Source organism: Otolemur garnettii, unplaced genomic scaffold (genome assembly GCF_000181295.1).
Source record: "Otolemur garnettii isolate 467f Iridium unplaced genomic scaffold, OtoGar3 scaffold00031, whole genome shotgun sequence".
Lineage (NCBI taxonomy): Eukaryota > Metazoa > Chordata > Mammalia > Primates > Galagidae > Otolemur > Otolemur garnettii.
The window spans coordinates 5,593,141-5,609,432 of record NW_003852426.1 but is presented as its reverse complement, the minus strand read 5'-3'; the positions used below and the strand labels follow the sequence as shown (position 1 = coordinate 5,609,432).

Here is a 16,292-nt window from a genome sequence, read left to right as displayed (position 1 = left end):
AATTAACTTTCATTGTAAAATAAAAAGTTTCCCTTAAAAAAAAAAGAAAGTTTGCTCTGGGTCTGCTGAGATGGAGAAAGGGACTGCTGCTGAATGACTAGCAAGAAAGCTATTCTCAGCTCAGGGCGTGTAGCTCAAGTGGCTAGGGCACCAGCCACATACACCAGAGCTGGCTGGTTCAAATCCATCCTGGGCCTGCCAAACAACGAGATCTACAACCAAAAAATAGATGGGTGTTGTGGCGGGCCTGTGGTCCCAGCTACTTGGGAGGCTGAGGCAAGAGAATCACTTAAATCCAAGAGTTTGAGGTTGCTGTGAACTGTGACATTACAGCACTCTACCCAGGGTGACAGCTTGAGACTTGTCTAAAAAAAAAAAAAAAAAGAAAAGAAAAGAAAAGAAAGCTATTCTCCAAGTGGGTCTTAAACATACAATTATGGAAATAGCAACAGATTAAAAAGTAACAAATCCAGAATCTCTGCCAATTTCAACATATGAGGTTATTTTCATTTGTAGGTAAAAAGTAATAGAGTTATTCTATTACTGCTAAGTATACAGGACCCATAGGTATTTTTGGAGCTACTTAGCTACAATACTCTTTTCCTTATTTTTCTACCATTAGATACTCAGACATCTTTCTGGTAGCCATGATCTTCACATGAAATAGATAGGCTCTGCTAACAGAAAACCTCAGTCCTGGGCCAGGCACTTAACATTTTTGAATTTCATCAGTAAAATGGGCACTGTATCAAAGGATTGTAAAGATTAAAGTTTCAAGGATTATAGAAAGGAACATTTCCCATCCCATAATCCCAGGCTCCAAGCTAACACCAACAATCAATTGAAACAACTAGATAATATTCTCTGACAATCATTTTAAAGAGAAACTAATTATTCGTGAACACAAAATTTGGCTGTTAAACTACTAATGAGGGAGGGGAGAGAACTGTGGAAAAGCAGAGTTGTAGCAATCACTGGAAATAACTTCAAATATACAGGCTTCTGGTTTCTTGCCAATTGTTTAGATTCACTTTCCTTGCACACACTCTCGCTCTGATAGTGCGTCTGGCAGCGCATGTGTCCAAAACAAATCTTTATCATTCTGAACTAGGGCAAAAGGGAGCTGAATTTTCTCACAGGTAAAATTCATGGATGCAGAAACTGAGAGGAAGATGAGAATTTTCTAGATAAAAATTCTAAAAGAGCAACATGGGAGGTTTTCCTCTTCATAAGCTGTAGGGCATTCCTCAACATTCTCTAAACTAATATATCATTTGACTAAGTTTAACTTCATCTAACTTTCCTACATTCCAGGGAAATTGCCATGATTTAAAAATGCCTATCTTGCTTAGTGAAAATGTTCCAAAAGGATTTTGTGTTACACCCTTGAGTAAAAAGAACTCCCAGTTGCTTAATAACTAACTAAGAGCAAGGACTCCAGTGCCAGTCTGCCTTGGTTTAAATCCAAGTTCCATCACTGCCTTGGGCAAGTTACCTGATTTCTCTGTGCTTCAGTTTCCTCATTAGTAAAATGGTAATACTACAGTGCATTTCTGAAAGAGTTGCTACAAGGACAAAATGAGTTAATATTTGTTAGTGCTTAGAACAGTGCATGGCACAAAGTAACTGCTACAAAAGCAACTATTACATTAAAATGAATCCCTAATAAAATTTTACCTAAGCATATAGTAAGTGATGGCTTAAGTCTCATCCAAAGAGACTGAGTTCTGCAAGTAGTCATATGTAGTGCCATATAAGCAGCAGTTTGGGTGTCAGACTCCTGATTATATACTCTTCTGTGTGGCCCTACACTAGTCATTTTAACCTCCCTCTAAACTTCTGCTTCCTCATCACTAAACTGCAAATAACAATAATTACCCAGCAGGTAAAGTGAGCAAATATAGATGCAAAGTTCTTGGCACAAAGTATTAAGCCCTCAAGAATGACACTATTCCTTTGTAGACAAAAAGCCTTTAAATAGATTAATTCTGTGAGTGTAAGTCTGAAGTCTTGGAGAATTATTAAAAAAAAAAAAAGCCTGAATAGAACTCCATAGTAACTAGTAATCTAGTCACATAGGAGGCAGAGCCTGCAGGCAGGTGTCTGTATATCTCAGGAATTTCCTCTGCAACACGACAGGGCGTCACATCACGCACACTTCACACAACATTCCTTGACCCCAGATATACATGTAAATACCCACCTACAGTAGAGGTATCAGAAATAGCTCTGAGCTGTTCTGCATTAACTACTTCAAATACTACAGAATGAGCTGGCCTTTTCATTGAAGTTTTATCTCAGCTATAGGGCAACATGAAGAAGCAAAAATCAGGTGCTGGACCCAATGAGGACAAGAGTCAATACACAGACTTCATCAGGCTCAATCTGAGACTGGTAAGCATGACAGGGATAGTTATGAACAAAGCCAGGACTAGGGCTCCTCCCCAGGGCCAGCACAGAGTTAAAGATCTAAAAACAAACACCAGAATGTCTCAGAATCTTCTAGTGACACAAGTAAACATACTTAAACTGATCTGCCTTGTAATCTTTTCTGGCCATCAGACTTTTTATAAGTAGTTCTCAACTACAATTTAAAAGAAAAAAATAACTTGAGAAATAGGATTGTTTAAGGGAAAGAAAAGAAAATCACAACAAATGTTTATAAGAGTGAAAGGAAAACAAAGTCAACAGGTTAGTTCATGCAGACAAAATGGATGTGGTGCAGGCAGACATATCCTTGAGAAAGCTCTTTCTAAGATTAAAGCACCAACTTCCAAGTAAGTATTTTTTAATAAAATATGTTCCTTAAAAAATTAACACTCTTGAGATTTTAAACTTTTTCTGCAACTGGAAGGGCTGTAAATAGGAAATCTGACTAGAAATGGCAAAACTGAGAGTTACAATATACACAAAAGAAAAAATGGTATTAAAAATTTTACTTTCTTGAGCAGCGCCTGTGGCTCAGTGAGTAGCCGGCCCCATATACCGAGGGTGGCGGGTCTGAACCCAGCACTGGCCAAACTTCAACAAAAAAATAACCAGGCATTATGGCGGGTGCCTATTGTCCCAGCTACTCGGGAGGCTGAGGCAAGAGAATAATCGCCTAAGCCCAGGAGTTGGAGGTTGCTGTGAACTGTGTGACGCCACGACACTCTACTGAGGGCGATAAACTGACACTCTGTCTCTACAAAAAAAAAAAAAAAAAAATTACTTTCTTGCTACAACGGTTAACTCAACTAAATACAAAAAAAAATTTACCTCTTGGCTCTGCACAGTGCCTGTAATCCTAGTACTTTAGGAGACCAAGGCAGGTAGATTGCTTAAGTTCAGAAGTTTGAGATTGCCTGAGCAAGAACCAGACCCCATCTCTACTAAAAATAGAAAAACTACCCGGGCACTGTGGTGGGCACCTGTAGTTCCCAGCTACTCAGGAGGCAGAGGGAGAAGGATCGCTTGAGCCTAAGAATTTGAAGTTGCTGTGGGCTACGATGATGCCATAGCACTCTACCCAGGACGACAGAGGGAGTCTCTGATTGAAAAAAATAAAATAAAATAAAAAATTTTACTATCTTAACCCCAGTAAGGGCAAACAATAATTCCTTCCAAATATAAAATTAATGTTACTAATCCATTTGGTGAATCCTTAACAAATGCTGACTAGTGGCAGTATTATTATTAGTGGGACATACATTTTGAGCTGCTTTCCCTCTCAAAGTAAAGGACCTGACTAATCTCCATACATCATGTTGTTTCTAGTCACCACTAACAGGGATAAGCGCAGTGTGTAGCCATGACATAGGATGGATTTTACCCCATGGAGGCACAGCTGGGCCACAGCTTCAGTCTTCCAAGAACTGTATGTTTTTGAAGTTTCCCATAATAAAAGAACAACAACAACAGAAAGCTGTTTCATTCTGCTTGAAGCATATTGCTGCATGTATTTGTATTACTAATGGCCCTCTTCTAAACATTTTGCTTCTGGAAAAGAACCACTGAGGGCCTAAATTACTGTTACAAATCCTATGCTTGGGGCTGGGAGAAGTGGCTCATGCCTGTAATTCTAGTATTCTGGGAGGCTGAGGCCGGCGGATTGCCTTAGTTCATGAGGTCAAGACCAGCCTGAGCAAGGGCAAGACCCCCACCTTTAAAAATAGCCGGGCGTTGTGGCAGGAGCCTGTAACCCCAACTACTCAGGAGGCTGAGGCGAGGGAATCACTTGAGCCCAAGAGTTTGAGGTTGCTGTGAGCTATGACGCCACAGTACTCTACCGAGGGCAACACAGTGACACTCTGTCTCAAAAAAAAAAAATCCTGTGGTTGGCTCTTTTACCAAGGACCCATCAACATGGGCCACATTCCCATCAAAATCATGAAGAAGGCAGCCCGGGTCATCACTGAGAAGTACTACACATGTCTGGGCAAAGACTTTCACACGAATAAGCACGTGTGTGAGGAGATGGCCATCATTCCCAGCAAGAAGCTTGGCAACAAGATAGCGGGCTATGTCACACACCTGATGAAACAGATCCAGAGGGGCCCAGTGAGAGGCATCTCCATCAAGCTGCAGGAGGAGGAGAAAGAGAGGAGAGACAACTATGTCCTTGAGGTCTCAGCCCTGTATCAGGAGATCACTGAAGTAGATCATGACACTAAGGAAATGTTGAAGCTTTTAGACTTTGGCAGTCTGTCCAACTTCCAGATCACTCAGCCTACAGTTGGGATGAATTTCAAAACACCACATGGAACTGTCTGAATCTATCTGCTGTGCTGTAACATTTTAATAAACTTGGGATTAAAAAAAAATCATGTGCTTGCACAAAGGTAACTTTCTGAATATAAGTAGCATTTAGCAGTCATAGATCAGTATATTACTTCCCAATCAGAAGAACCAAGAAGATGTAAAGGAGTTCAGAATTATTATGAGTCCTCAAATTCAACTGCATATAAGTGATTTTGCAAAGGTTAAATATTAAAATTACCCCTACTACTTCACTGAGTATATAAAATGTTACAAGCATGAATGAGCACAAAAACCTACCTACAAGGATGGTCATCACCAGGCTGTTCTAATAGCAGCAACTAAAAATAAACACATGTCCCATGGCAGGAAAGGGGTTAATTATAATTCATATACACTATGGACATCACTTATCCATTTAAAATGAGGTTGAGGAAGATAAAAATGTTAGGAAAATGTTCATAATACATTATGTGAAAATTTAAGACAAAGTATGTAAAGAACAATGCATTTCTGTCAAAAAAAAAAAATGAAAAGATTGGGCCAGGAGAGGTGGCTCACACCTGTAATCCTAGTACTCTGGGAGGCTGAGGTGGGTGGATTGCCTGAGCTCATAAGTTCGAGAGCAGCCTGACCCAGAGTGATCCTGAACCAGAGTGAGACCCCATCTCTAAATAGCCGGGCACTGTGGCAGCCGCTTGTAGTTCCAGCTACTTGGGAGGCTGAGGCAAGGGGATCACTTGAGGACAAGAGTTTGAGGTTGCTGTGAACTATGATGCCATGACACTCTGCCCATGGTGACAAAGTGAGACTCTGTCTCAAAAAAAAAAAAAAAAAAAGCACAGAAAAAAGACCAAGTATGTACAATAAAACTACAATAGTGGGGTGGGACTGGTGCCACGGGTGGAGGTGCCAAGCTGCGATACCGTGGTGCAGTGGAAGGCGGAGCTGAAAAGGTTTCTAAGCCTTTCACTGGCAAAGGGATTTCTCACAGCCTTCAGCCATGCGTCTCTCTGCCTTGCTAGCCTTGGCATCAAGGTTACTCTGCCCCCCAATTACCGCTATGGAATGAGCCGCCCAGGCTCCCTGGCAGACAAAAGGAAGAACCCCCCAGGGACCAGACGGCGCCCAGTGGCTGTAGAACCCATCTCTGATGAAGACTAGCATCTGTTATGTGGGGACATGGTGAAGATTCTAGAAGGCAAGGATGCTGGGAAGCAGGGCAAAGTGGTTCAAGTTATCCGGCAGCGAAACTGGGTGGTCCTGGAAGGGCTGAACACACATTACCGCTACAATGGCAGGACTAAAGATTACAGGGAAACCATGATTCCTAGTGAAGTCCCCTTGCTCCACCACCAAGTCAAACTTGTGGATCCTGTGGACAGGAAACCCACTGAGATTGAGTGGAGATTTACTGAGGCAGGAGAGCGGGTACAAGTTTCCACGAGATCAGGGAGAATTATCCCCAAACCTGATTTTCCCAGATCTGATGGCATCATCCCTGAAACCTGGATTGATGGCCCCAAAGATACATCAGAAGATGCTCTAGAAAAAACCTATGTGCCCCATCTAAAGACACTGCAGGAAGAAGTGATGGAGGCTATGGGGATCCAGGAGACCTGGAGATATAAGAAAGTCTATTGGTATTGAGCCAATAGAGAACAGCTTCTCTCCCACTTGTCTTAGCCTTGAAGGCTGGGCCACCTCTTTGGATGCCAATAAAGACCCATGAGTCCTCCAAAAAAAAAAAAAAAAAAAAAAAAACTACAATAGTTCTGTAGGTGGTAGAATTATAAATGATTTTTTTCTTTGTGCAGTACATGTCTTGCAATTTTTCTACAATAAAGGCAGAGGCTTAGATTCCCTTATTTATATTTCAGAAATCCAAAAAGTCTAAAAATATATTTTTATAAGTTACTGGCAAATTTGCTTAGCTGTAAAACCTGATCCCAACTGATGATACTACTTCATATTTATCCCATTTGATATGAATATTTACAGATTTCACTGAAGACATATGTTACATGGTATTGTCACAATCCCATTAGGGGCTTAATATCACTCTCCAATAACCAAAAAATTCTAGATTTCAAAACATATCTGGCCTCAAAGTTTCAAAGAATTGTGAACCTGGACTGCTTTGTAACTTTGCCACCATGATCATTTTTTAGGGTTTTAAAAATGGGACTCCTCATAAGTGAAAAGTTTCAGAGGCTCTACTACAAATTATTATAAATTTTAAAATGGCAACATCAATAAAAGATACATCCTTAACAAACAAGATGATTTCATCAAGGGTGGCAAGTATCTGGCTCCCATCAGATGATTCTAGCAGCCAAGGTTTACTAAGCCCTTGGCATGTGTAGGCATTATATCTTACTTTAGTTCATTTCATGCCGCTTTAGAAGGCAGGTACCATCCCAGGCCCATTACATGTATGAAAACACAGAGGCTCAGAGAAATTACTTAACTTATCTAAGTCATGGGCAGAATTAGGTCAGAACCTGAACCTTACCTACCATGCTATGCCTTCACCATCTACCCTCCACCATTTTTAATAGTGGTAATAATATCACAAGCAAATAAAAGTGACTTGTTTTAAAAATTCTTTTTTGATTTGTAAACTAATTTGATCTACAAATTACTAAGAAAAGATAAATATGAAGCCATACCATATAATTTCTAGTATTACTACCATTAACTCTAACCACACCAAAGTTATTTGAAGATGGTCTATGAATGTAATATATTATATGATATAATTTTCTATACCACAAAAAATCTCCCAGTAATCTTTTGGAAATCGTGTGGGAAACATTTTCTGAGGGCATGCCAAAAAAGAGACCAAGTTCCTACCCACTGGAGAGCCGGACTTTTCCAAGAACAAACTCCTCACTGTCTACTTTTGGGGTTTCCTTGGTGTCTCTGGGCTACAAAACCCCATAATTTACTTTCCCTTCTGAAGACTAGGGCAGAAATAGCCTAGACTTCCTTTTTGTAAACCAAAATTCATAGCTATTTGTAGTAACAAACCAATGGGGAAATTTTTTCTGGCCAAGAATGCAACTTTGAATGGGACTACAACCTCCTGTGACAAGTGAACATGCTGAAACAGACTGGATACAAATCAAATTCTTCAGATCACAAATTTGTTTCACTGTTTTCTGTCTCTACTTTTTATAACTAAGACAGTAAAAATTGAATTTAGAAAATGGGAGATCATGCCTTGTTAAACTTCAATAAGTAGCTGTCCTATTTAGTTCAATATTGGGCACTTTAGATTTTTAGATATAAAATAATCACCAGAGAAGTCATTTCCAGGAAGGTCACTTTTGTTTCTTTCATTTTGTTTTTTAACAGGAGTATCACCTTCCGCTTTAGAGAAAACAATAATGTATGCACAGCAATTCCAAAATACAGGAACAGGTCTGCTAACCCAACAAAATCATACTTAAAAGGGTTATTTTAAGAAGTTCTTCAAAAACTCTTTTTAATTAATTAAAGTATTTAGGGGAAGACCTAGAAAACTGTTATACTAGTGCAGTTATATTTTGGTTTTGTTTTTTTAAGGCAAGCATGAAACAAAGTTACTGAGGAAGAGAAAGGTAAGTTTAGAGTAAGAGCAAGATACAGGCTTACAAAGCAAGATAAGTTTGCCACACACAGTAAATGTGTCTCCATTGTCAGGGCAAGCAGGCAAAGAGGCCTTGTTTTTGTTTTTGCCTACTCTTAGAAGAACAGGAACTTAGATCAGACAAGTCCGTAAGATGCCGCTTCCAGGCCCTTCCATTCTACAATCCTTATATAGTCAGTATTGCCCACTTCCTTAGGATGTTAAAGTCATTTTACTCAAAACAGACACTTTCTTTTTTTTTTTTTTTTTTGAGACAAGCCTCAAGCTGTCCCCCTGGGTAGAGTGCCGTGGCATTACAGCTCACAGCAACCTCCAACTCCTGGGCTCAAGCAAGTCTCCTGCCTCCGCCTCCCAAGTAGCTGGGACCACAGTCGCCCGCCACAACGCCCAGCATTTTTTTGGTTGCAGCTGTCATTGTTGTTTGGCGGGCCCGGGCTGGGGATTAGAACCCGCCACCTTAGGTGTACATGGCTGGCGCCTTAGCCGGTTGAGCCACAGGCGCCAAGCCAAAACAGACACTTTGAAAAGAAACTTGGCACAGTAGAGGGCAAAAGTAAAAGGGTCATCGTGAGAAAAAGCTATCAGGCCATTATAATCTCCATGCTACAGATCCTTTCTGGGAGTGAATAAAGCATCATTTCAATATGCTAGCCACTCTTGGGCAGCACCAATAGCTCAGTGGGTAGGGTGTCAGCCACATTACACCGAGGCTGGTGGGTTTGAACCTAGCCCGGGCCAGCTAAAATCAACAATATGCTAGCCACTCTTTTAAAAACAAACAAACTCTAGTTGGGCATGGTGGCTTTAGCCTGTAGTCTCAGTTCAGAAGGTTGAGGCAGGACAATCACTTGAGCTCAAGAGCTCAAGGCCTGCCTGGGCAACATAGCAAGACCCCTGTACTAAAAAATTTTCCTAAAATATGAATTCCTTAAATAAACATTAGGAATCTTTCTTTAACACAGTGAATTACTTGTCATATCTTCTGACATTTGGGAGAACCTATTATTGTCCTCAAAATGAGGTCCATTTTTCAAAAACTTTCATTCTTCAATCCTTACTTTAGAAATCTTTTCATATCTTAGGAAATTCATGTCTGTTCTAGGACAGTCTTCATTTTTCTTTTCAAAAAATGGCAGAGTAGAAACCAGCTTATAGCCACATTTATCACTACTGTCCATAAATTTTCAGATTTCTCCAGCAAGCTTCCTTGATTTCCTCTTTTCTTATTCATTCTTCTCATAGTAGAGAAATTAAGAATAGAATGTTCTTAAACCATGACACACACTCCTCCACAGCTGTGATCTTTGGCTTAGTTTCTTTGTGCTCCTTAACCCGGAAGAGTACACTTCACTTTACTCTTCATTCACATACATCATTATTTAGCTCAAAATCCTACATACAGGTTAAAGCTATGACATAATCATTTTTCATTTAACATTTCCTTTTCTCAGAACTTTTGGCCTTTTAATTCATAGAATTCACACCCAAATCTTTTCTTTTGAGATAGAGTCTCACAATGTCACCCTCAGTAGAGTGCCGTGGTGTCACAGCAACCTCTAACTCTTGGGCTTAAGCGATTCTGCCTCAGCCTCCCAAATAGCTGGGACTACAGGCACCTGCCACAACACTGGGCTTTTTTTTTTTTTTTTTGTCACTTTTGTTTAGCAGGCCCAGGCTAGGTTCAAACCTACCAACCCCAGTGTATGTGGCCGGCGCAGAGCACCAAATCTTTTTTTTTTTTTTTTAAACCCAAATCTTACTGGATTCTCACACAGAAGTTGCTTTCATACAAATCAGGAGTTTAACTCTAAACATAGCAAACTCTCCATTACATTAACAACTGAGTGCCCAGGGCTAAAAAGTACTGTAAGTGAAGTTGCTTATTACAAGGCCTGGGCAAAACTTCCAAGCTATAGACTCAAAGTATGCATCCATTAACAATTAAAAAATGAGACAGTATAATCCATACAAATAGCTTCTCAGCCTTTGGGCTAAGATCAAGTGTAATCCATCCAACTCAGAACCTCTGTTAAGACTAGACATTTTGGATAACCATTCTAAATAATCTATTGCTTATCTTTTTAAATAATGAAAATTATATTTGAATCATTTTGGATAGGAAACTAAAACACATTTATGTATTTCCTACTTTTTAAAACAATCTACATAAATATGATTTAATCTTTATTTGATGGCTAAAAGTCATAATAAATTATAGCACTAAGATATAGCACAATGATGCTTGGAGCCTACCTAGATGTGTAAGGCTCTATACATCTATGTTAACAGCCTCAAATGACTGGAAGGTAGGATAAATTACGCTAGACTTGTATGCTTTTTCTGTCTCTTTTTTTGTCAACCTGTTCCATAGACATAGCATATCACTTTAAACTGTGTAAGAGAATAGACCATGTATAAAGAAAAGGGCTAATTCTGATACAGTAGCTATAATGTGCCAGGTCTGAGATAAATTTTACAATGCACCTAGCAACCACTTGGTCCAGCACAAAGTAGATGTGCAAACATTTGGTAAATTAATGACATTAATGTGTCTGCCTATGTAGGTCCCCCTCCTTATATACTGTCTCTAATCTGCCATGGCTTAAAAAACAGATCCCCGATGCAATCAGTGTAACCTGGGTTCTTGTACCCTCAATGAATCCCCAACAATAAAAAAGAAAAAAAAAAGAAAACCGATCTCCAAGTATGAAAGAACACATTTATTTATTTATTTATTTATTTTAGAGACAGAGTCTCACTTTGTCACCCTTGGTAGAGTGCTGTAGCATCACAGCTCACAGTAACCTCCAGCTCTTGAGCTTAGGTGATTCTCTTGCCTCAGCCTCCCAAGTAGCTGGGGCTACAGGTGCCCACCACAACACCCGGCTATTTTTTTGTTGCAGTTTTGGCTGGGGCTAGGTTTGAACACTCTCGGTATATGGGGCCGATGCCTATTCACTGAGCCACAGGCGCTGCCCAGAAAGAACACATTTAAAATGTATCTGGCATGGTACTTTTTACACAGAGCAGGTGCATGGCAAAACTGTACATGCTAAACTCAGGATGGCATTGAACACTTAGAATGTGCCAGGAATTATAGTAAGTTATACACATTATCTAAGACAATACCTATAAGGTAGATAATATTATCCCCATTTTACAGATGCAGAAATTGAGGATCAAAGTGGTTTATTTGAATAATATCAAGTAGCTAGTAAATGGTGGAGGTGGAAAGTGAATCCAGGTGGTCTGGCTTGAGTACAAGCGGTCTTAAGGTCAGAAGAACAGCTTATGACAACTTTTTCCCAGTAGACATCTTCTTTGCTGTCTTTCTGACCCTCGGGTATAGTCTCAACAGGTGAGGGTTACTAGATGTAAACATTACTGACAGGTTAAAGAAATAAACTGTGAAAGCTAGGCAAGCAAAATACACTACAGATGATGCGTCCTAAAGAAGTAGAAGCTTGAAAGATCTATGTGAATTAGGGTCATCAGGGAGGGCTTTAAGAAGTTAAGATGTAAGCCCAAGCACTATAAGAGAAAAGGGACAGGGTGAGGGAAAGGGGACATTTTGTAGCTTAAGAATAAGCACAAAAGCTTTTGTGGAATTTGGGGAGGGGGTCACAAATAGATAAACAGACAAATACACATGTAGTTTGGAACATTTATATCTACTGCAGCTATAAGTTCCTGTGCCTGCCATTTTTACTTCATCACTCAAATACCTAGACAAAGGCAGGTTGCAGTTGGCAGTATTAAGTGGGGGTAGGATATGGCAGCAAATACAAAGGCCAAATCTGAAGCTATGATTTCAAAGTTCTCATTAAATAATCCAGAGTCTTTAGCAGGGAAGGGGAATTGGGGACACAGGGGACCGACCCTCTACTATTTCCAAACCAAAACCACTTGCTAAGAAATCTTTCACTACCAGCCTGAGCAAGAGTGAGACCTTGTCTCTACTAAAAATAGAAAAACTAGACAGGTGTGTGGCAGGCTACCTGGGAGGCTGAGGCAAGAGGATCACTTAAGCCCAAGAGTTTGAAGTTACTGTGAGGTACAATGATGTGATGGCACTCTACCCAGAGAAAGAAACAGAGTGAGACTATATCTAAAAAAAAAAAAAGAAATCTTTCACTACGTTTAACTAGAGTCACCTTTAATTAACAACACACCTAGTGTAACTAGTGCCTGCAGATCCTTCCTGCCCATATAAGTCACAAGAACAAGAGGCTGGGGAGGCTCTTAAGCATCAGCCCTCCCTACAACAGACACAGGAACAAGTCAGAAGGAGTCAGCTCTCTAACTCTGGGGAAAGAAGACACCACTCACACTTTATGGCAGAGACCAAACACTTTAACAAGAGGCCCAAAGTAAAAACACTGTGCTCAGGCAGCGCCTGTGGCTCAAGTAGTAGAGTGCTGGCCCCATATGCCAGAGGTGGTGGGTTCAAACCTAGCCCTGGCCAAAAAACAAAAAAAAACAAAAAAAATCACTGTGCTCAACAGATTTCCTAGTCTTGTTTAACTCTATGGTAGTTAAATCTTCAGAAGAATTTTAGCAGCCTCTGAGTGAGTGCACTATGAATAACTTGACCTATACTTCAAGGAGAGAGATATGTGAAAGTTTCTCACTTCAGCAGGATATACTAGGGATTAAGGAATCTCTGGAGAATCTCCAAACACTACATCATTAACTCATTAGAGACAGAGGCAACTCCAAACTTGTAAAGTATTTCTCTCTCAGACATTAGAACTGCAGAGTGTCAAAGTAATCGAAGTGAGGGTCCGGGACTGGTGGCCCAGCTCTCTGGCACTTATGTTTATGACCTCTTCACCACCATTCTAGCAGTGACACACAAGTCTCTATCAAGAGGTTGAAAAGAGGCAGAGTGCAGTGGCTCATGCCTGTCATCCTAGCACTCAGGGAGGCAGAGACCAGTGGATTTCCTGAGCTCCAGAGTTCAAGACCTGCCTGATCAAGAGCAAGAGCAAGACCCTGTCTCTACTAAAAATAGAAAAACTGGCTTGGCACCTATAGCTCAACCGGCTAAGGCGCCAGCCACGTACACCTAAGGTGGCGGGTTCGAATCCCCAGCCCGGACCCGCCAAAACAACAATGACAGCTGCAACCAAAAAATAGCTGGGCGTTGTGGTGGGCGCCTGTGGTCCCAGCTACTTGGGAGGCGGAGGCAGGAGACTCGCTTGAGCCCAGGAGTTGGAGGTTGCTGTGAGCTGTAATGCCATGGCACTCTACCCAGGGGGACAGCTTGAGGCTCTGTCTTAAAAAAAAAAAATAGAAAAACTAGCCAGGCACTGTGGCAGATGCCTGTAATCCCAGTTACTGGGGAGGCTGAGGCAGGAAGATCGCTTGAGCCTGAGTTTGCAGTTGCTATGAGCTGTGACACCATGGTACTCTACACAGATCCACAGAGTAGACTTTGTCTTCAGAAAAAAAAGTAATCAAAGATTCATAACCCAACTTATGTATTCAATGTACATTTACTGAACATCTGAGTCATCAGGCATGGACCTGGGGACTGGGAATATAAACGTAAGAAAGACTGTCATTCTGCTAGTGGAAGTATGCCCATTTATAATTATTTACCTTTATCATGCCCAACCACTCAAGGGTCCAGGCAGGAGGTTCTCCTAGTGCCCAATAATAAGGTGACCAGATTTTAACATTGGTAAAGCAGGACACCATTGACTTGGGGGGGGGGGGCTACTGGCTGAGCTGTTTATGGTTAGGGACCCTCTAGCAGGGGAGGCTACTAGTTTGTTCCAGACAGTTTGGCTCCTTCTGAGCTAATTGTCCTTGCCTAAAAGCGAGGGAGGGAGCCAGTACCCTTCTGATACAGATTCCACCTGAGCAACCTTGCCCAGGAGGGGAGTAGAGAGTTTACATTAGCCTTTTCATTTCCAAATGAAGTTACATTAACCTCTTCATTCCCAAATGGAGTTACATTAACTATTTCAGCAGCAGAAAACCGTATATTCCCTTCCCATTCTCCTGCCCTTCCCTAGCTTGTTGTGCATTCTTTCCAAATATCAGGACTTTTAAAAAATGCCATGGGACTCAGGACAAATTGTTAAAAATCAGGACTGTCCTGCCAAAAGTGGGACATCTGGTCACCTTACCAATAAGCACCAAAAAAGTTTGCTTTCTTACTTCTTAGTTCTTTGCCTCTGACCATGGGAAGTCCACCTGGAACCTTCCCACCATACTTCAGCTAACCAAACCCTCAGATCCTTCAAGGTTACCTTAAGTCCTCCTCCTGGAAGCCCTGACCTCCATCTTATTAGTAAGTGATGTCTCTGTTCTTTGAACTATTAAAATTAAACCAAGTACCACCATCAGTTTGTTTGGTAATTTGTTTAACTCATAAGTGCTTCAGACCTTAGACTTAATTTCAGCCACTATTTGAAAATAATTTTTTTAAAAAAAGAAAAAGAAGAAAGAAACTTATTGTCCTCTAATTGATACAAATCTTGAGTACCTACTATGAGTCAGCATTGTTCAAGGGGTTGGAGAAATAGCAGCAAACAGTACTGGGTTTTGCCTCCTAAAAAGAAGCTCCTGGAAAGGGTTCCTCTCTTATAGTTGTTTTTAAAATCTTCCTATAAAGACCTGGGTTGGTACTCAGTTCTTAAAACCTAACAATTTATTAAAGTCTTAGGCTTCCTTGGTCCAAGCTCATTCAAATCGAAGTTACATAAAGTAATAGGGAACAAAAGCTAACGAAGCCATTTCTAAATGAACTTCCACTTCTTAAAAACCTCAAAGAACAAGGAAGGAAAAGAAAACAGGCTATGAAAACGCTGCTGAGCCAACACATTTAACTCACACTGACAAAGCACCTCCAAATTCCCTTTCAAGCCACACAAAAGTGATCGTTTCCCCCTCAATCCTTACAGCTCACATTCAAGTGTTTAACAAGAGACCTTGAAAAAGTTTGAAGCACTCCTCAGTTTCCTGAACAAGTCTTTCTTAACCTTTATTTCTGAATGAATAAGCCCCCATGAATCCTACATATGCCACATACATTAATCCAATGAGCTTCACTGCAAGGAACCCCAGTTTTAGCTTCAAGCACCCAGAGAGGTTCAAAAAGGAACACCTTGAACGTGATAAATCCAGAGACAATTTTAATACAGACAAAAGCCAAATTCTGCACAGCCTAATGGAAGGTTCCAAGCTCCTAAGAGAATCAACAGAACGTCCCCCAGGACAGTAGCGAGATTCCGCAAAGCGGTGGGGTTTCTGCAGAAGGTGAGAGAGATTTTTATATGCATATGTAATATAATATTTGTATTTTTTTTCTCTCTCTCTCTCAAGTGACTTTGGTGAGATACAACAGCAGGACCCCAGAAAGAGGAGGGCAAAGCCGGGCTAAGCCATGCGGCGAAGGCTGCCACCTGGGCACTCCCACTATTCTTCGCAGCCCAGCCAGGACGCGAGACTAGGAGAGCGCGCCTCCTCCCGCTCCCCGGCCCGCGGGCTGCCTGCCCTCTTCCCTGGGCACGCCACAAGCCCACCCTGCCCAGGTCTCAGGAGTCCCAACCTCTCTGGGGACCCAAGAGACGGGCAGGGTAGAGGAGGTCTCCAAGCAGAGGCCCAGCCCCAACGCGTACCTACCTGAGCAGACTGGAGAGAGGGTGGCTGGAAGAGCCGAGGCCGCCGCCGCCGACGCCACTGCCGCCACCTCCGGAGCCGCCGCCGCCGCCGCCGCCGCCGCCCCCGAAGCCTGAGGAGAGCCGCTTCCCGGAGAGCAGCTTCTCCACCGCCGGGAGGTGCCCAGTACGGGCCGCCTCCAACAGCTCCTGCTCCTTCCCCATCCCCAGGGCCGTCAGCCCCCGGGCCCTCTCCCCAGGGATGCCTGCTCCGGTTCCCAAACTTTCCGTCTCCCGGCAACGCACCCCCC

The 16,292-nt window shown here is 41.7% G+C and overlaps 1 protein-coding gene and 2 pseudogenes across 7 annotated transcripts in view; 2 read left to right on the top strand and 1 right to left on the bottom strand.

Moving 5' to 3' along the window:
• The window catches only part of ANKS1A (ankyrin repeat and sterile alpha motif domain containing 1A), a 216,754-nt gene extending 200,468 nt beyond the window's left edge, over positions 1 to 16,286 (bottom strand). For all 6 annotated transcript variants that reach the window (XM_023512757.1, XM_023512758.1, XM_023512755.1 and 3 more), the window contains exon 1: positions 16,007 to 16,286. In XM_023512757.1, coding sequence (XP_023368525.1) covers positions 16,007 to 16,206 — 200 coding nt within the window. In that variant the 5' untranslated portion in view covers positions 16,207 to 16,286. The remainder of the gene's footprint in view (positions 1 to 16,006) is intronic.
• LOC111725061 lies at positions 4,322 to 5,176 on the top strand (annotated as a pseudogene).
• On the top strand, positions 5,630 to 6,472 carry LOC100949563 (annotated as a pseudogene). Its single transcript, XR_153518.3, has one exon. The product of XR_153518.3 is annotated as a 39S ribosomal protein L24, mitochondrial pseudogene (transcript).
• Positions 16,287 to 16,292: the final 6 nt, after the last annotated feature.